General features: G+C 43.3%; 1 protein-coding gene across 2 annotated transcripts; it reads left to right on the top strand.

Moving 5' to 3' along the window:
* Nucleotides 1-1,139: 1,139 nt before the first annotated feature.
* On the top strand, nt 1,140-19,277 carry LOC127639239 (uncharacterized). 2 transcript variants are annotated; one of them, XM_052121151.1, is made up of 10 exons: nt 1,140-1,285; nt 4,226-4,397; nt 15,344-15,563; nt 15,807-15,995; nt 16,228-17,034; nt 17,404-17,499; nt 17,905-18,063; nt 18,278-18,480; nt 18,719-18,814; nt 19,094-19,277. In XM_052121151.1, the coding sequence occupies exons 2-10, from the start codon at nt 4,233-4,235 to the stop codon at nt 19,262-19,264; spliced, it is 2,106 nt and encodes a 701-aa protein (XP_051977111.1). In that variant the 5' UTR covers nt 1,140-1,285; nt 4,226-4,232; the 3' UTR covers nt 19,265-19,277. The 2 variants fall into 2 exon arrangements, with proteins under 2 accessions (XP_051977111.1, XP_051977110.1); XM_052121150.1 differs by having other exon boundaries at nt 1,153-1,285; nt 4,229-4,397.
* The last annotated feature ends 3 nt before the right edge of the window (nt 19,278-19,280 follow it).

Here is a 19,280-nt window from a genome sequence, read left to right as displayed (position 1 = left end):
ACAGTTGTCACTACCTGAATATTACAGGAGTGAATTCAGTTGCAGAATGTGGTTGTCACTCTCGTAATTAATTAAAATCTGTACTTTCAAAGTATACTCTGATGACCGCGAGTGAATACGAACGCATTTGACGCATGCGCATTACCACTGTTTTGTGATACCCCTACAAAAAAATCGAGAGTTGCCAAAAACTTGCTCGCTACTCATCATTTTTACATGCAAGTTAGTTTGTTTTTCAATGCAAATTTATGCCAGAAGTTTGCAGCGCTTCACCAGTACTGTTGAACCCGCAGCAAACCTTTGGTGACAATGAAGACTTTGCCACAAAGCACATTTCCATATGAAAATTAATGAGTGCCGAATTTGCGGCAAGTTTGCAGCAACTCAAGATTTTTAGTAAGGGACTGTTGAGGACAGTCAATGGCAGGCTCATGCGCCAACAATGTGCACAGACAAGGACTGTCCACATTTCATGCAGACTGTGCTGATGATGAAATTTACATCACGCATACTGTGCACAGAGCGATCAGCAACATGGACAACCGAAGTATACTTTGCCGTTTAGCCTATGTCCTACATCCAAGTAATGATGGATTGATGTCATATGACTTTGAGATATATGATTACTGGGAGATAGAGCAAGAGAATCAGAATGGAACAAGAAATTTAAGCCTGTTTAAACATCCCACCGAACATGAAGCAGGCACTTGTACAACACGTCCTGGCAGTTAGAAGGCTCCTTCTGCAGTGTGCTGCATCTACGCTCAAAAGGAGCCTCACAGAGGGCCCTTTGTGTGCTGGGGCCATACTAGAAATCAGAGTACACCTCACGCTCACCTAAGGAAAGAAAGACAATTATCTAATATTTAGGATTAAAGAACTTAAAGAAAGATGGTTGTTAGTGGTTAAAGGATTTTCTCTCCTGGGGGCCTGTTAGTGTGAAAATTGTGTGTTCAGGTTCTCCTTCAGTGTGTGTGTGTATGTTATGTATGTGTATGGGGTGGGCACTTCTGTTGAGGGGACCAAAAGAAAATCCGTCTTTTCTCGTCTCACTTCTTACCTATACACACACACAGGCAGGTAGGGCACACAGGTCTGGGAGTGCATGCACACATACATGTCATACAGAAAAACACATCATAACATACACAAACACACACACACACACACAGATACACACTTGCCTTCTCAAACCATAGTGAGTGACCCATTGCCATTGGCCAGGCCCTCCAGCCCTCTGCCTGTCCGACCTGAAGAACGAGACCATTTGGGAAAGGAGAAAGAGGTAAGGGTTCTATGTGCTTCTAAATACTGGTGATATGCAGGGACCTGACCGAATGGCTTTCCTTTCTGCTTCTAGGTTTAGCTACTCTGATACTTGGCCACTGGGGCTAAAGTGCACTTGCTAGGCTAAAATGCACTGACTAAAATTGACTGACAAGTGCATTTTTTTTATTTTGTGGATTACTGGCTTAATAATATAATGAATGTTTTAAAAATGAATTATTAACAGTTCATAATCCTCATAAATCTTCTTGGAATATTGATATAGTCATAGTCTGGTGATTTGTAAAAGTTTTAAGTGGGCTAACAGGTAACCTGTTTGGTAATGATGTCATTTCATATGCATTTTGTATTTTGGCGCACTTTTCCATAGCTTGGTTTTCTGGGTTTGGGATTTGGGTTCAGTCTTTGGATGTGATGAATTTGCTGTCTGATTTTTTATTATGATTTAATTCTAATGTTGCTATTTGATTATTAATGTTGGTCTTTTAGCTCTGCCAATAAAGATAAAAGAGATTGGATATGCAGAAAATGTAATGCACTGGAATAGACACTTGAATAATGAAAAACTGAATCCTCATGTTCAGGATTAGAATTGCGTTTGCATTGTAAATGTCAACTGAAGCATCTTTCAATAGTGAAAACTTTGAAAATTTTTGGAAGACTTATTGGAAGTGACATTGAATACTATATGACTTTTGACAATATTGGCTGAATCGTTAGAGAAGAAGACATTTTAAAATCAACGAGCATGTGAAATGCTGGTGGGTAGAGCCAAAAACAACATTAGGACCATTACTTCACACACACATACTCACATGGGGTCTGTGCACTGCAAACATTGTGTGTAAAAGCAGAGCTCTGTGTTCAGTATAGTCCCTCATTCACTATTGCCCTACTGATTTTGAAGCTGTAAAGCACTGGTACACTGAAACTTTACTTGATGGCAGATTTTCATTCATAGAAGCAGACTGTACTAGTTTTGGGACACTCAAGTGAAATGAAGTGCATGATTCTAATTGATATTATGCCTTTAGAAACTTTTTTCATGGTGTGATGCGATGGCATGAGATGATTGGCTGTCAGAAACCCACAGGGAAATGATTAATGCCTAAAAAATTCAGTGGTTTCTAGAAAGCAACTATGTCCAAAAATAGCCCTTCAAGAGAGAGAGAGAGAGAGAGAGAGAGAGAGAGAGAGAGAGAGAGTGAAGTTCACTGCCATGCTGTCCACAAACCTTGGTGGAATTTCAAGCTAGAGTGCGGAGACATACTCATAAAGGAACTCTGTCAGAGTTTTTTCTCACTCTTTCTTACCTGGTACGCTCCGTCTCGCCCTGAGGACCAGAACCTCATCTGCAATCTCTGCTCATCCAGCTTCCTCGCTCCAGTCGGTCATCGCTTTCCTCTTAGTCCCTTTCATCCACCAAAAAACTTTTAATAGCATTCTCTCCTGTTCCCTGATTAGCTCAAATTATCTTGATAATAATACACACTGTTTGGAAAACAGTATAATGTGTTGGGGGGTAAGATCATAAAGATAATAATTCATAATACGTTAATTTAACATTTCACTTTTTTATTATAGACACAATTTAGGTTATTGACACTGTTAGGGGCCGTTCACATCAAACCTTGCATTAAAAAAGAAACACCCAGGTGTCTCAAAACACGCTTTTAAGAGTGAAGTTCTTTTTCATTTGAAACGGTGTCTAAAAACACGGCAAGCCTGCTTGAAATGATGAAAAACAGCTAAACGCCATGTGATACAATGGTCAAAAATGTCTGTCTAGCACATTTACATAGGAAAACAATTTTATGGCATCTGCATCTCACCTCTGATCTTTCAACTTTAACACACAAAGCAGTCACTGATTGCATTAAAGATGGCTGCTGAGTTAGAATGTGACTTTTTGGCTCTTGCAAGTTAGCTAAAGACTTTAAAGGCCAAACTGTCCATATTCAGTACTTGTGGCCATCTACAACTTGTTAATGAACCCTGAGGTCTCCCACCTTAGAAATGTGTGCCCTGCAGAGCAAATGTCTGTATCCACTGGTCACAAAACCATGCAGAGTCTGTGTGAATCCAATGCAGGTAACAAGAGTGTTTTTCTGTCATTTATTTGTCTTTGCTGTGATATATCAACCTCAAAATTGAATTTAGATGTTCATACCAGAGGAAAAAGAGGCAACTTTGACTTCAATGATGTGCAGAAGTGGCAAGTGTTTGGTGAGCCAGAAGCCCATGGTTTCTGAGAAACAAATTTGAGATGGGTTGCACCAAAGCCAATCAAAGCAAGTCGACTTTGTCTGGCTGTTGCATTCTTGGCCTTAGCTTCTTTCTGGAGTGACTCGGGTCACAGAGTTCTATGATAGTATGTTACAAACTTTATGGACAATAAATCCTTCAGAAAATGGCTTGACCAAAGTAAGTCTCTCATTACACCATATAAAATAAAGTCTGTATTGCTTTAATCATATATGCTTTGCTAAATGGGTAGCTGATATACAGTGCTTTTGTAATTTTGACATTGTCTTGTGATGTTAAAACCATTTTAAACAACATTTTTTTATTTTTTATAATTATTATTATTATGCATGAAGCTTCAGTGACTTACTATTAATTGAGAGGCTACATGAAACATTTGTATTTTTCAAAATTCATTTGTCACAATGTGTTTTTAATTTTAGTGTTTAAAATACACTAGTGAAATTTGTGAGAAGTCTATTAAACATGGTGAAAACAGCCCCTTTATGATTAAATAAATGTAAACCCATTTTGTAGACTAATTATGTTGCTAATATCTGTCCAACAGTCAGTTGTTCAATGATCCAATCACATGGATTGTTCCATCCAAACTACCTTCTGTCCCTCTTTTATCTGTCCAACATAAATATAATAATATCCCATTAGACATTATGTGGTGTGATTCTTTGTCTAGCAGGAAGATGGCAATGCAGAGGTTGGTGTGGGGACTCCTGGTCCTGTGTGTGGCAGCCGCCTCTCCCCCCAGATACACCCGGCAAGCAGAACTAGAAAAATATGGCAGCAACAACTATGATGTGGACAACCAGGATGTCTATGACAATTACATTGGAGTTAAAGAACCACAGGTGAGTCAGTCTGACTGAAAAGGGCCATTTTCTCCACTTTTATTGCATACCTATTTCCCCTCGGTTTCATATAGAATTAGTCTAAGGTGTCATTCTCACAGAACGTGTTTTTGCATCTGTGCTGTTTTTACATAGTTTTTCAACTTAAACGTGCTAGATGGACGTCTTTGACAGTTGTGCTACGTCTTGCTTTTTCAGTATTGTTTGCGTATGTGCCTGGCTTTGACTGTGCTAAAAGAGTTTCTCGAAGGGTTCTTCTCATTACTTAACTGTGCTTTCTCGTGTCCTTGCTCCTCCATCCTCAAGCCTATGACCCAGAAACTGATCAAAGTCGGCCATCATGAAGGTGTATCAAGGAAGCTTCCGAGGACGCTTGAGCGAGGAAACCAAAGAGCATTCTATGCGGAAGTCTTTTTGGTCGAAGCACCTGATGCACGCATAAATTCTCCTTACCCTTCACATGTGAAACAACAGTTTTAATTCATGTTTCACCTTTGCAGTTTAAATGAGCCATAATTGTTGCATACTTTAACAGTGCATCTTGAATTATTAGTGTTTATAATTAATATATTAATAAATCTCAATAAAAGCAAGCAGCTGTGATGTAATTCAGCTGTGCAGAGATGGTGCTTTGAAGTGACTCGTGAGTGGGAAGGACATTCCGTTTTACAAATTCGTCTTGCTTTGATTCCTCCATCCTTGTTGCCTTTCCGTTTCCTCATTTCCTTTTATGGAGGAGCTAGGAAGCGAGGAAAGATTGCAAGGAAAGGAAATGAGGACGGAGGAGTCAAAGAAAGAGTGATTTGTAAAATGCACAATTTCAGAAATGAAAGGCACCCAAATAAGTTGCAGTGTGCATGTAGGACGCATGATCAAAAGTGAACTTTGAAAGGGTGAAGCTGCGTTCACACTGCCGGCTACTTTGTCGCTGCATGTCGCCAGTGGCTGGTGGTTAGGTCACCAGTGGTGTGTATGGAGAGACTAAACAGCACTGTTTCTTTACAATTAATATTTTTATTAAAATATTAGGATCACGTGAGCTCCACCATCTTCTCTCGTATTGGCTGTCGCTCCCGAATGTCGCTCTTCATTTGCATTTCTCAACTTAGTTAAGTCGCTGGACACACCCACATCGGGTCGCCATCTCTCATGTTGCCGGAAGTCGCCAGTAAACATTGAAAATGAATAAGATTAGGTAGTTTTGTCGCTGCGTGTCGCTGGCACTGTGAACGCAGCGTGAGTGCTCGACTGCATTGAAGACAGAATGGCAAGTAGAAAAGGAAGTATACTCTTGCCTTAAAGGACCATACGAACGCATTCTTCATTTAAATAAATCTAGACTCAGTAAATGGAACAGAATGCAGGTGTCCTGAGGCACATTTTTTAAAGTTATTTTAATATAACGCAGCATCTTAAAAATGTATTGTTCCTTCATGAGACGTCCATAAAAGACATCAGTCTAGTGCAAGTTTACATAGAAAAACTATTACAAAATGCACACAAAAACGCATTCAGTGTGCATTCATTTATGACCTCTGTTATGATTGACTAATCTCTTCACGTGTGAAATGATTAAATGGGTTGTCACATTACACTTCGCGCTCCATTTACTCCCATTCAAACGCATTTGAATGCAGCAGAACGGAAACGCAAGTTTATGTGAAGAAATTTCACACTACGCTGCGTAGCAAAGTTCAAGTTTGGTGAAATCTGAAACGTGGTTTCGTACGACGAGAGGACCAATAGGAGATCGAAACGTCACGTGCTGACCTCTTGGCTCAATTCAAAGGATACAAATTTCAAAGATGTGAGATTTTTTTTGGCAGGAAAGTGAGTAGACAGAATCTTTTCAAAAATGTAATTATATTATTTACAATTTGTGAGTTATTATTTACTTACACCAGAAGCCCTCCGGTTTAACATCATATCCTGTGTGTATATATGTGTGTGCTCAAAGCCTACAAAGAGCCTCTTAACAATGTCCTTGCCAAGTTGTTAAAAACTGAATACACATTGATATGTAAATGTGGGTGGTCTTATGTTAATGTGCTAATGCTGTGACATTAATGGCATGACAATTTCTAAATGACCTGTTTTTGGAGCTTTGTTTCACTCTATAAATATCCTATTTTTCATTACATGTCCCCTTTTGGATCAAGTCTTATTTGTATGAAGACAATTATTTGTATGATTCCTCTTTGTATATACACCAGTTTCGTCCAGCCTGTTAAGATTGAGAATTCTTGAGCCTTTAGCTAATTTTAGCTGTCACGCAGGGACATATTCCAGCAGTTTTCAGGGTGTTTGACAGCTTTTCATTTGCTCTGCTGATCCAAATGTTCCTGTGGATAATGGTATCCAGCAACGTCAGTCTTTGATTTATGATTTTCATTTAGAAAGTTTGCAACCCAGATGCTTTGGCCTGGGTTGCAAATGTCCAATGTAGCAGCATGGACTCTGAGATCGTCCGCATCCTGTCCAAAGCCGTAGAAGACCTCAGGCTCGACTGGTCTTCTCCGGAAGAACCCGCCCGCAGCCGGCTGGACGAGTGGTTCCTGCAGGGGCGCCGGCAGGCCCCTCGACAGAGACCTTCTCCTTTCTTCCCCGAAGTGCACGACGAACTCACAAAGTCGTGGAAAGCCCCACACTCTGCTCGCCTGAAGCCTTCTTTTTCTTCCTCGCTCTCCTCAGTGGACGGCGCAAGAGAAAGAGGCTACGAGGAAACTCCGCCCCTCGAGGAGGCTGTGGCCAACCATCTGTGCCCACCCTCCACCACCGGATGGAAAGCCAAAGCTTCTCATCCCTCGAAGCCCTGCAGATCCACCTCAGCTCTCGCCGGTCGCGCATATGCCGCCGCCGGCCAAGCTACGTCAGCGCTTCATTCAATGGCGGTTTTACAAGTTTACCAGGCCAAACTTCTCCGCACCATGGACGAGTCTGGACCTGAACCTGAAGCTTTCAAGGACCTGCGCAGCGCCACTGACGTAGCCCTGCGAGCCACGAAGGCCACCGCCCAATCCATCGGCCGGGCCATGGCTAATTTGACTGTCCTTGAGCGCCATCTGTGGCTGACGCTAACGGAGATGAAGGACGCGGATAAGGCGCCATTCCTTGACACGCCTATCGCTCCAAGCGGCCTGTTCGGATCAGCGGTAAAAGAATTCGCTGAACGCTTCACTGAGGTCCGGAAGGATTCGCAAGCTATGCGTCACTTCCTGCCCAAGCGCTCCAGCTCGTCTCACCAGAGACCGCCTCAGCAGCAGCAGCGAGCCAGGGCGGCCCCTCCCGTCTCCCAAAAGCCGAAGAGCAGACCTGAAACGGACGCTCGACGCTGCTCGCGTTCCGCTGGCTGAATAAAGCCGCCTGAGCAACGAGGTCCTCGGCCCAAGATCATGCTGAACCCGGAGCCTCGTAAGTCTTCCTAGCAATAGGAAGAAAAAGAGAGAGTACGTGTCTCGCAAAGGCCGGACCACTCTCTCTAAAACATGTAAAACATTACCCAGTCCCCTTACAGGCGTTTGGAAATGTCTGTACAGCAGTCAATGGGCCAGTCACAGAACTCGCTCACCTGCAATCAAATGCCGTTTTAACGGCGACACACAGAAATCAAGAAAAGAGTCATTTTCTGCCTGTGTCACTAAGGGTTCACATGTCCACACTAAAGTGCGCATTCCCACATACCAATACTGTCCAAACAGAGCCAAATACTTCCCCAGCTCAGGCTGGACGTCCAATAAATGTAGATCGTGTGCCTATTGTCATGTATGCACCACTACACACAAGCACTGGTCCCACAGTTATAAACACTTCCCCAGTAAAAGCGGGAAATACTATAAAGGTAGCGCGTGTGCCTGCTGTCCTGCATGCACCCCTACACACAAACACTGTATGCATAGCCAAAAAACCCCCGCCGCGAGCGGAAGACTTTATGAAAGTGGTGTGTGTGCCTACTACAGTATATGCACCCCCACCCATAAGTGCCGCCCATACAGTTTCAAACAGTTCTCTGTCTCATGCCGCAAACATCACAGATGCGATGCGCGAGCCAAGAGACACCCCGCTAAAAGCGGGAAGCTTTATGAATGTGGCGCGCGTGCCTATTACGATGTATGCACCCCCACCCGAAAACTCTGTTCATACAGTTTCAAGCATTTCTCCGACTCACGCTGCAAGCATTTCGGAGATGTACTCTCTGTACTCTCACACGCACCTCTGCACTCGGCACTCAACACGGCTGCTCAGCGCGCACCTGCGCCTCTGAGAGCTGTAAACTCAGTGTTAGCACAAGGCAATTTGCCGGTGGGGCCCATACGTCACAGCGACATGCCCCCAGCCAGCATTCAGCCCATATCTGTGCGAGCAAAAGCCTGGGAAAAAATCCCTGACATGCCGAAATGGGTTTTGAACATAGTAAAACACGGTTACTCACTTCAATTCGCTCGCAGACCGCCCCGCTTTTCAGCGGTGGTCGAGACGAAAGTGAGGAAAGATGTGTCACATGTTCTACGCACCAAGGTGCTCGAACTGATAGAGAAGGGCGCTATAGAAACTGTTCCTCCCTCTGTGAGCGAGGCGGGTTTTTACAGCCGCTATTTTCTCGTCCCGAAAAAGGACGGTGGCCTCCGCCCCATCCTAGATCTCAGACATCTGAACAAAGCTTTAATGATTCACTCGTTCAGAATGTTAACAACCAAACATATCCTCGCGCAAGTTTGCCCCGGGGATTGGTTTCTATCAGTGGATTTGAAAGACGCTTACTTTCACATTTCGATAGCGCCTCATCACAGGCCTTTTCTGAGATTCGCTTTCGAGGGACAGTCATACCAGTACACAGTACTACCATTCGGCCTATCATTGGCCCCCCGTACATTCACGAAATGTATGGACGTGGCACTTTCCCCTGAGACAGCGGGAGTGCGAATACTGAATTACCTCGACGATTGGCTAATCATAGCACAATCAGAGGGTCAGTTAACGACGCACAGATCTTGGATTATCAGCCATCTAGAATGCCTGGGTCTGAGAATCAATTTTGCAAAGAGCGTGCTATCCCCCAGCCAGAATATCTCTTTTCTGGGAATAGTGCTAGACTCAGTGCAGATGACAGCGCGCCTCTCATCAGAGCGCGCGCTCTCTATTCGACGCTTTGCAACATCATTCAGAACGGGCGCACACGCCCGCGTCAAACGTTTTCAAAGAATGCTCGGTCTCATGGCCTCGGCATCGGCGGTACTCCAGCTAGGATTGTTGCACATGCGTCCTCTCCAGCGCTGGCTCAAGAGCCGTGTCCCCACTCACGCGTGGCGCTCGGGCCACTTTTTGATCAGAGCGAATCACGGCTGTGTAAAAGCCCTGATGCCCTGGAAAGCCGTCAACTGGTATCAAACCGGCGTGAGTCTGGGCGTAAATACGCGGAGAAAAATGATCACGACAGATGCCTCCAAAATAGGATGGGGGCCCTTTACGAGGGCAGGCCTGTATCCGGCTTTTGGTCAAACCTGGAAAAGCGCCTACATATAAACTGTCTGGAAATGAAAGCGGTCGCCTTGGCTCTCAGAGCCCTGCTTCCGTACCTGAAAAACGAACACGTCCTGGTCCGAACGGACAACATGACGGTAGTTTCGTATATAAATCGCCAGGGTGGACTCAGGTCGAGCTCCCTGCACTCTATGGCCAGGGAGCTCATCTTATGGTCACAACACCACCTGCACTCGCTGAGAGCAGCGCATGTGCCAGGCACCCTGAACCAGGGAGCAGACATGCTGTCCAGAGACAAGGTTCTCCCAGGAGAATGGTCTCTCCACCCCCTGACGGTTCAGTGGTTATGGCAAAACTTTGGCGAGGCAGAGGTCGACCTCTTCGCCTCCAGGGAAAACGCGCAATGCCCCCTTTTCTTCTCAAAGAGCACGGACGCTCTCGCCCAAGTCTGGCCGAGCCGCCCCTTGTATGCTTTTCCCCCGATCACGATGCTACCTCAGGTCATCAGTCGGATCAGGGAAGTGAGATGTGCAGTGCTCCTGGTAGCCCCACTCTGGAACAACCAAATGTGGTTTCCAGAACTGATGCAGATGATGCAATCTGCCCCATGGCCGATTCCATGGCCATGGGGCAGATTGGGATGATTCTTCATCCCCGCCCCGATCTGTGGGCCCTCCATGCATGGCCCCTCAACGGGTTTCCGAGAACCTCCCCTGTGGAGTTTTGAGAACCATCACTGAGGCGCGAGCACCCTCTACGAGGCGCTTATATGGCCAAAAGTGGAAAGTGTTCAGTGACTGGTGTGATACCAAGAGCTTGAACCCCAAATCGTGCGAGATACCAAGTGTACTCGCCTTTTTGCAAGAGCTGCTGGAGGCGGGCCGCACACCCTCCACGCTCAAAGTCTATGTGGCTGCCATAGCGGCGTCACACAATCCTGATAAAGGACGTTCATTAGGGAAAAACGACCTAATCATTCCTTTCCTAAGAGGCGCTAGGAGGATGAACCCTCCTCGCCCCACCTCGGTGCCGATCTGGGACCTTGCCACGGTCCTGGACGCACTCAAGAGTGCCCCGTTCGAACCTCTCCGAACCGTGCACCTTAAACAGCTCTCGCTCAAAACTGCGCTCTTGCTGGCGTTCGCCTCAGTCAAGAGAGTGGGCGACCTGCACGCGCTGTCATCAAGCACTGCTTGCCTGGAATTTGGACCTAACGACTGCAGAGTTGTCCTTAGGCCAAAGCACGGGTATATTCCTAAAGTGCTCTCCACACCATTCAGAGCACAGGTGATATCTCTGGCAGCGCTATCGTCCCCAGCAGACGAAAGCGACACTAATTTACTCTGCCCGGTCAGGGCGCTCAGAGTATATTTGGAAGTTCTGCCCTGTTCAGACAGACGGAACAATTATTCGTATGCTTTGGCGGCCGCACTAAAGGTCTCGCAGTCTCAAAGCAAAGAATATCGCGCTGGATAGTGGATGCTATAGCGCTAGCTTATGAAGCCAAGGGCCTTCAATGCCCCTTAGGCGTCAGAGCTCACTCTACGAGGAGCATGTCCTCCTCGTGGGCTTGGTCGAGTGGGATACCCATTGAAGATATTTGTCTGTGGCGGGCTGGGCCTCGCCTTCGACATTTATCAGGTTTTATAACCTACAGGTCCCCTCATTACATTCCAACATTCTATCAGCCTGACTGTAGAATGGACTGGAGTATGTATATGCTGAGCATTATCTCCTCCCTTATAAGGTCCGTCTCTGACCGACTTAAAGGATTTTTTATGCATGCCAGTACATAGAAAAATGCATTCCAACATTCTATCAGCCTGACTGTAGAATGGACTGGAGTATGTATATGCTGAGCATTATCTCCTCCCTTACAAGGTCCGTCTCTGACCGACTTAAAGGATTTTTTATGCATATCAGTACATAGAAAACTCAGTACATAAGATATGTGCTTGTGTTTGTACAATGAGCGCCCCACCTTGGGGCAAAGGCGCTGTGTTATCCCGTTATATAGCTCGCCGTTGGCCGGCTCGTGGAATAATCACTTTGCTTTAAGGCTCAGGCATCTGTCTCTGGCTTTATAGAGCGATGTCAGCACGCACGGCATTTTGCAGGGTGTTCCCATAGCATAAGCTACTTACATAATAGGAGAGACCTCTCGATAGGGAACGACTCAGTTACTAACGTAACCTCGGTTCCCTGAGAGGAGGGAACGAGTATTGCGTAAGCTGCCGTGCTTGTGCTTGGTCAGTTCGCTTCAGTCGATTGAACCTAAAGGAACTCGCATGACGGGGTGCCCATTATATAGCCTGGCTATGCTAATTTCGGCGGGCTCTGAGCGCATGAGCGCAGGCAGCGCCCATTGGTCGCGTTCAGAGTCGCCCGTCATTGGTTCGAGCTGTTGCCGCAGCACAGCCAATGACCGAGCTGCCTCGCTCATTACTGTCTGCTGTGCAGCTGCAATGCGTTTTACATAAAGACTTCAATATTTCTCGAGAAGCAGAGTTTTCCCATAGCGTAAACGCAATACTCGTTCCATCCTCTCAGGGAACCGAGGTTACGTTAGTAACCGAGTCGTTCATCATCTCCAGCATGGAAAAAGATGGCTTATAACCATGTTTGACTGGCACAAGCCAAGATCTTAGGAATTTTAGAAGAATCACATTGAAGCCAAAGAGACTTAACTTGATCCTGATGTGAATGTTATATATATTTAAACACAAAATTGAAGGCAGACTTTGCATTCTTTTTAGCTTTTCGGGATGTCATAAACTGGTAGAATGTTTTTTTGTTCCTCTTCCTGAGTAGTTTATTTATTTTTTCATTAAGAAATGCTGTTTTGGAAATTTGATTGACTTAAATTGCTGTTGCAAGTTCTTTTTAATGTACTTTAAATAGTTTTATATATTTTAGCTTGCATCCTCAATAGAGTGCATCTAAAGACTTTGCAGTTCTGCTTCAGTCTGTTTATAGCTTGGCTCTTTGGGGCAAAATTAACCCATTGATAATGGTAACTTTGAGATGCAATGATTTTCTAATTCCTTATGTGTGAGTACAATTATATGTCCATACACGTGTAAGAGTGCTTGTGCATGCATGTTGTGCATGCCTCTCTGTGATCATCTTTGTAAATGCATATGTGATGTGTGAGAGTGTGATTTTTAGAACTTAATTTAGGGTGTTTAAACAGGGGTCAGAAATTATACTAGTGTGACTTGATGCTTTTTGAATGTTCCTGGATGCTCCTGTTTGAATCTTAAACATGGGACACTTTCTTTCAGACCCCATCAATATACACATCTAGCCATTTAACAGTTATTTATTTACTTGCATATTAATTTTACTAAATAGCATAAAGCTATGCAAAAAAAGGGGTGCTGTATGCACAATGGCAAAATTAGATGTACCTAACTATGTAACAATTATTATTGTTTACACGTTTCTGTTTAATTTTATGCAACGTTCAAGAGATAATGATTCCAATAAATGTTTATGTTTTTTGCATACTTATCGCTATGTTTCACCATAATTTCCCGACCAGCTCAAAGTTGAATAAAAATTAACTTATGGTTGAACCTAGTGAGTTTTGTGTAATACTTGGTGAGCCATTACCAAGCTGGTCCACAACCTGATGATAAACAATATTTTCAACAACACATATATAGTCCACATCACCTCATAAATAGTCTGCCCTGACATTCTGAGTGTTCTCCACTTCCAAACGGGAGTGCATTTAAATATTCCCTAATAAACAAAAACAGACTGATCTCATGAAAAGTCGTACATAATTTCCGAGTTGCTATTTCGTGTGGTCTTGCATGATGTTGATCGCATAAACTCGTACGACTTCATCACGCGCAAATTCCAGGATGTCTAATGTGGAAGTAAGTGCGAGTTCCGCACACAAGGCGTTAAGGACATATTTATTAATATTATGCCCTTACCCAAACCCCTTATCTAAACTTAATCAATCAGTAGAATGTGTAAGCATGATAGGAAGCTGTTGTGTGTGACAGAAGCAAATAATTGTTGCGTATTAGATGGAAACGATGTCCAGTGACGCCATTGGCTGTGGTGAAAGTCATAGGAATTCAAACGAGTGCAGTCGCACAATATCATACGAATTTGCCAAATTTTGAAAAGTCGTATGAATCCTGACAATTTCGCCGTGAGAGTATGTTGGATTTATGAGTTATAGACCTGGTAGATGTACAGAATCCCTTGGTATGGACTCCCTAACATTGATTGTCCCACTGATTGCCACAACATCAATTTTATTGCCCAAGTCAGCCTCTGTGTTGTTACTTTGACCCTTTTAGCCACTGGAGTTTTTTGGCTTTGCCTAAACTAGAATTCAGAAGATGAGGCGTATAAACAAAAAGCATATTATGCGCAAGGCCTCCCAAAAATTTATTTCACCAACTTTTGCCATCAGTTTGGCCATATGCCTTCAACCCTGATTCTTGACAGAATGAATAGTATATAATAAGTTCATAAGCAGTAATGCACAAGAAACTGTTACATAGCTTAGGAATGGTATTGCTTCTAGCAAAATATCAGTTTAAGTGGTATATTTAAAAGTACCTTATTGTGAGACAAATAAGATGATTCCTCTGAAGTTAAAACAGCACTCAGGAAAGAATTTAGCAGAAATATGTATTTTCCTGCTACCCTGTATGTCTTGGTTCCTTCTGTAGAAGAGCTGATGCTCACAGAAATGAGACAGTGAATGGTTTAACAGCACCCCACTGTGGATTGTAAAGGAATAGAGGACAGAACTGTAGATGGAACTTTGTAATGTACAATCTAACAATATTCTAAGTTTTTCCTCAAAAACCATGTGTGGTGCCAATATGTGCCTTCTAACTTTGGTATTGAATATACAGTACTGGATTTAAAAAATCAGCACATCAATTGAATCTACAATTTGTTTTACACCTTTGAACAATTTGCATGTGTTAGGAAGAGATTGACTTTGAAAGTTTTTAGTGAATGGACTTAAAACCTGGTGAAGCAATCATTAGCAGTGAATATGCAGGGGTGAGTAGGTGAGTATCCACTCTCATATTACCCTTGCAACTGGCCTTCTGTTGAGTCAAACTCCTTACTAAACCCAAGAACTGCAGTCTAAAGTGTAAATGTGTCTTCAAGGCTTTCATGCTTTTGATCTGACTCTTTGTATTGTGTCAATTAAAAAGGTGTCACTATTAACTCTTTTACTTAAGACATCAATACAAAGTTGTAAAAGTGCTCTCAGTGCTAATTGGTAATATATTATACAAATAAATAAATAGTAGTTTCAATATGTTTCAATATATTTAGTGTTAAATAATTCATATCAGTCTTTCAGATTCTACATATAGTGTAGGGTGACCACTCATAAGCGCTGCCATGTTGAGATATTACCAGTCGAATATGACTTGCTTCGTCTCAATAATCTACACTTACCTTATCTCTCCCTGCAGTTTAAGATTGGCGCCTTGGGCCCTGGAGATTACATTGACCATTCATACGATGCCTCACTAGAGGAAGAAGAAGAGCCTGAGAAGGTGATATATAAAGCAGAGTATGAGGAACGGAAAACAGCTGAAGGGAGAGAAGACAAGACATTTCCAAAAACACCTCAGCTTTTTCCATCAGGCTTTGGGGAGTCAGGGACCCTGATGGGCCCTAATGCCCAGGGAGGTCTGTACCATGCACACATACACACAAAGACACACAATGCTAAGCATCATTACCAGTCTGCCAACCATTTAATCATGCTGATATTCCATTTAACTGGCAATCTGATTGGTTAAATGATTTTTAATCATCCTTTAACTTTATTAATATCATAGCTCTGTCATCACTCACAGTTTTTACTGAACCATTCTAAACGAGTGTCTAATTCTAATAACTGTTCTAACACTCAATTTTGTCTTGAACAAGAGGAGGAGCTTCGCCTGACACCCATTGACACCCTTCAAATTTCTGGGGACATGTTGAGTTCTGACTACATGAGCTCTGGATCTTCTGGAGACTTGCACAGTGCTTCTGGTTCTGGGGAGACTTTGGTTTCAATAGGTTCTGGGGGCACTGAGCATTCTGGTTCAGACATTATATTTATATCAAGTGGAGGTCAGTACTCTTCACACAGGATACTTTATTTCTACAGTACAGATTTTACAGAACTGATTTTTATTGTGTGTGTGTGTGGTCGGGGTAAATCTAGTAATAATTATCTGCATTTTTAACCATTTAACTAGTCTGAATTCTAAAACGGCCAGCATTCCCGTTATGCTACCAATGTTCACCTGTTGTTGAGGGGGCACTAATTTCTTTCTTGCCACCTTAACTTGTCTTTCACAAGAGGAGGAGCTCCACCTGATGCTTGGACATGAGGTTTTGAAAAATCGTGATGAGCCTGGTCCAATTTCATTATTCGCTGGGCCACCTGATCGATTTGCCTCCAGGGTACCTGAGGTTCCTGAGGACTCTGGGGTGCCTGAGGTATCTGGAGAGTCTGGGGCCTCTGGGGTGCCCGAAATCTCTGGAGAATCTGGGGCCTCTGTGATGCCTGATTATTTTGTAGAGTTTTGGGATTCTGGGGTGCTTGAGGTGCCTGGAGAGTCTGGGTCCTCCATGGTACCTGAGGTGTCCGAGGCCTCTGGGGTGCCTGAGGTATCTGGAGAGTCTGGGGCCTCTGGGGTGCCCGAAATCTCTGGAGAATCTGGGGCTTCTGGGATTCTTGAGGTTTCTGGAGAGCCTGTGACTTCTGGGGTGCTTGAGGTCTCTGGAGAATCTGGGGCTTCTGGGGTTCTTGAGGTTTCTGGAGAGCCTGTGACTTCTGGGGTGCTTGAGGTCTCTGGAGAATCTGAGGCTTCTGGGGTTCCTGAGTTTTCGGGAGAATCTTGGACCTCTGGGGAGCCTGAGGTTTCTGGACAGCCTGAGGTCTCTGGGGTGCCTGAGATCTCTGGAAAGCCTGGGCCCTTTGAGGTGTCTGGAGGAATTGAGATCTTTGAGGCATCTGGAGGGTCTGGGATCCCAGAGGAATTAACAAAGTTTGGAAAGTCTGAGGTTTCTTTGGAGTCTGGAGAGTCTGGGAGTCCAGAGGACTTTGGGGTGACTGAGGCCCCAGAGGTCACCACTGAAATATTACTTCCTGTCCTAGAGGAAGGTCAGTATCATAAATGATACCATGCACCTCCATGATTCTTAGAGCTAATTGCAGATATAATTCTTGTAAAACATTACTGGAGTGAATTTTTAGATCAAGATTTGTAATCACTCATGAACTTGTTTCATCCATCAGTGCTAGGCTTTATGCATTTACATTCACTGATATTATTCCTTCTGTGAAATAATATTAATTTAACTGGCTGACATTGGTTACATTTTTGTTAATTTGCCTTGGTGTGCATTTTAACAATAAAAATGCAGTATAACTTCTCAATGTCAATATAAATCACTGTCTGTCCTGTTCCATTGTTTTCCCTGTGTCCATATGTTAATCTGTCCCCTAACACCTAATGTTGTGTCTAACAAGAGGAGGAGATACTCCTAACTACCCTGGCCACTCCCCAGGAGGGGACTGGGGGTGAAATTGGTTCAGGGGTACCTGATATTGACATATTTACACCAGGTAAGTATTTCACATATCCATTTAATTTTTTTAAGGCTACTGAAATTATTGCAAAAGGTTGACCCTTATTAGGCTTCTCACACAGAGACTTGTTGAATGCATAAATGTATGATTCATTTCTGTTTTTTCTAGAGATACTTACAAATCAATACTTATGTTTATAATATTGTATATCTTACTGTATAAGGCATATCATTTATGCCTTACAAAGTTCATGTGACATTGTCAGACATTGTCCTTCTGTAGTCTCATAAAAACTGCTACAAAAGAGCAAAGACAATATGCCTCTTATTTCTAAACAGGAAGTTTCTGGTGTATGTGCTAGTACAGTTTCTCTGTTTTGTGTTTAATATGTTAATATGTTATTTTTGTGTTCTGCATGTCACCTGCTGGTTTGGTGGTAAGGTATGTCTACATGTGTGCTGTGTACCTGTCTGGTGGGATCTGTATACTGTGATGACATGAAGCTGGACCGTGTTCCTCCCCTACCCAAAGAAACCACTCATTTCTATGCCCGCTACAATAAAATCTCCAGGATCAGCAAGTCTGACTTCGCCAACCTGAGTATGTGTATTGTCAGAGACAAGCAGACAGTTTTAATCATGCCCTAATGCAAGGTTATAACTTTGTTTTGAAGTAATTCTTCATATAAAAAAATACATTTGAAAGCATGATTGAATTACTATCACAACACTTGATAGCATTAGCTTGATTCTAAAATCTTCATGTGATGTTTTGATAGATCTTCCAGAACTGTTTTTGTCATTTTTTGTCTAAGATAAACTAAAGAGGATCGACCTGACTAGCAACGGCATTTCCAAGATTGATTATGAAGCTTTCTTTGGCCTCCCCGCTTTGGAGGACTTGATATTACGGGTGAACAGTATTAGACAACTGCCTGCTCTGCCACCCTCTATGACCCTTATTGATGCTTCTCACAACCAGTTGGGCAGCACTGGTATCCAGAAAGAAGCTTTCAAGGTGAATGAAACAATGAGGACCCAATGAGAGTCAAAATGGAGAGAATAATTGCAAAGCTAGCCTTTGGCCCATTCTTTGCACAGTGTTCTGCTGGAGATCTGAGGAAACAACTGAGGAGTGAAAAACCAGCTGTAAAATAATACAAACGTGTAGTGTGTCCTAGCTAATTTTGTTAGACAAAATATGCAAGTAATGATAGACACAATTCATATTCACATGGACCCATTTTCTGTTTTAGGACATGCCCGGGCTACTTTACCTCTACTTGACGGACAATAACATAGACCACATCCCAGTTCTTTTGCCTGAGAGTCTGCGCTCCCTGCACCTACAGGTACCTGTTCTCCCACCTCACTAGTGCCACCTTATGGTCATTTAAATAATTTGCCACCAGTTTTTAAAGAGACAGTTTACATTTCAGTTTTTTTTTTTTTTACTATTTATGAACAGCAGGAAAGCAGAAATTAAAATGTATGATAAATAATATTATCATGATTATTAATTCGATTATAATGTTTGATAAATTGTTACCCTACAAGTGTGCAAGAGTGTGTCACAATGTATCAGTCTTCCTGTATGCTCCATTACAAACATTCTCTGTTTTATCACTCAGAATAACAATATCCAGATGATACACGAGGACACTTTCTGCAATCCGCATGATTTAAATGACATCCGCAGTGCTCTGGAGGATGTTCGCCTGGACGGTAATCCCATCAACCTCAGTAGAACCCCACAAGCCTACATATGTTTGCCACGTATCCCCATTGGTGCCCTTATTTAAGCTGAGAAACTTGCAC

The sequence above is a fragment of the Xyrauchen texanus genome, chromosome 47 (genome assembly GCF_025860055.1).
Source record: "Xyrauchen texanus isolate HMW12.3.18 chromosome 47, RBS_HiC_50CHRs, whole genome shotgun sequence".
Classification (NCBI taxonomy): Eukaryota; Metazoa; Chordata; class Actinopteri; order Cypriniformes; family Catostomidae; genus Xyrauchen; species Xyrauchen texanus.
Note: the sequence above shows the minus strand (reverse complement) of the source record. Positions and strands in the feature narration are given on the sequence as shown.

What these genes read in the sequence shown, in the direction of transcription:
- LOC127639239 (XM_052121151.1), top strand. Translation starts at nt 4,233, where the DNA reads ATGGCAATGCAGAGGTTGGTGTGGGGACTCCTGGTCCTGTGTGTGGCA. An exon ending in TTGGAGTTAAAGAACCACAG is followed by an intron (nt 4,398 to 15,343) that starts GTGAGTCAGTCT and finishes CTCTCCCTGCAG; the next exon opens with TTTAAGATTGGCGCCTTGGG. An exon ending in TATTGACATATTTACACCAG is followed by an intron (nt 17,500 to 17,904) that starts GTAAGTATTTCA and finishes TTTGGTGGTAAG; the next exon opens with GTATGTCTACATGTGTGCTG.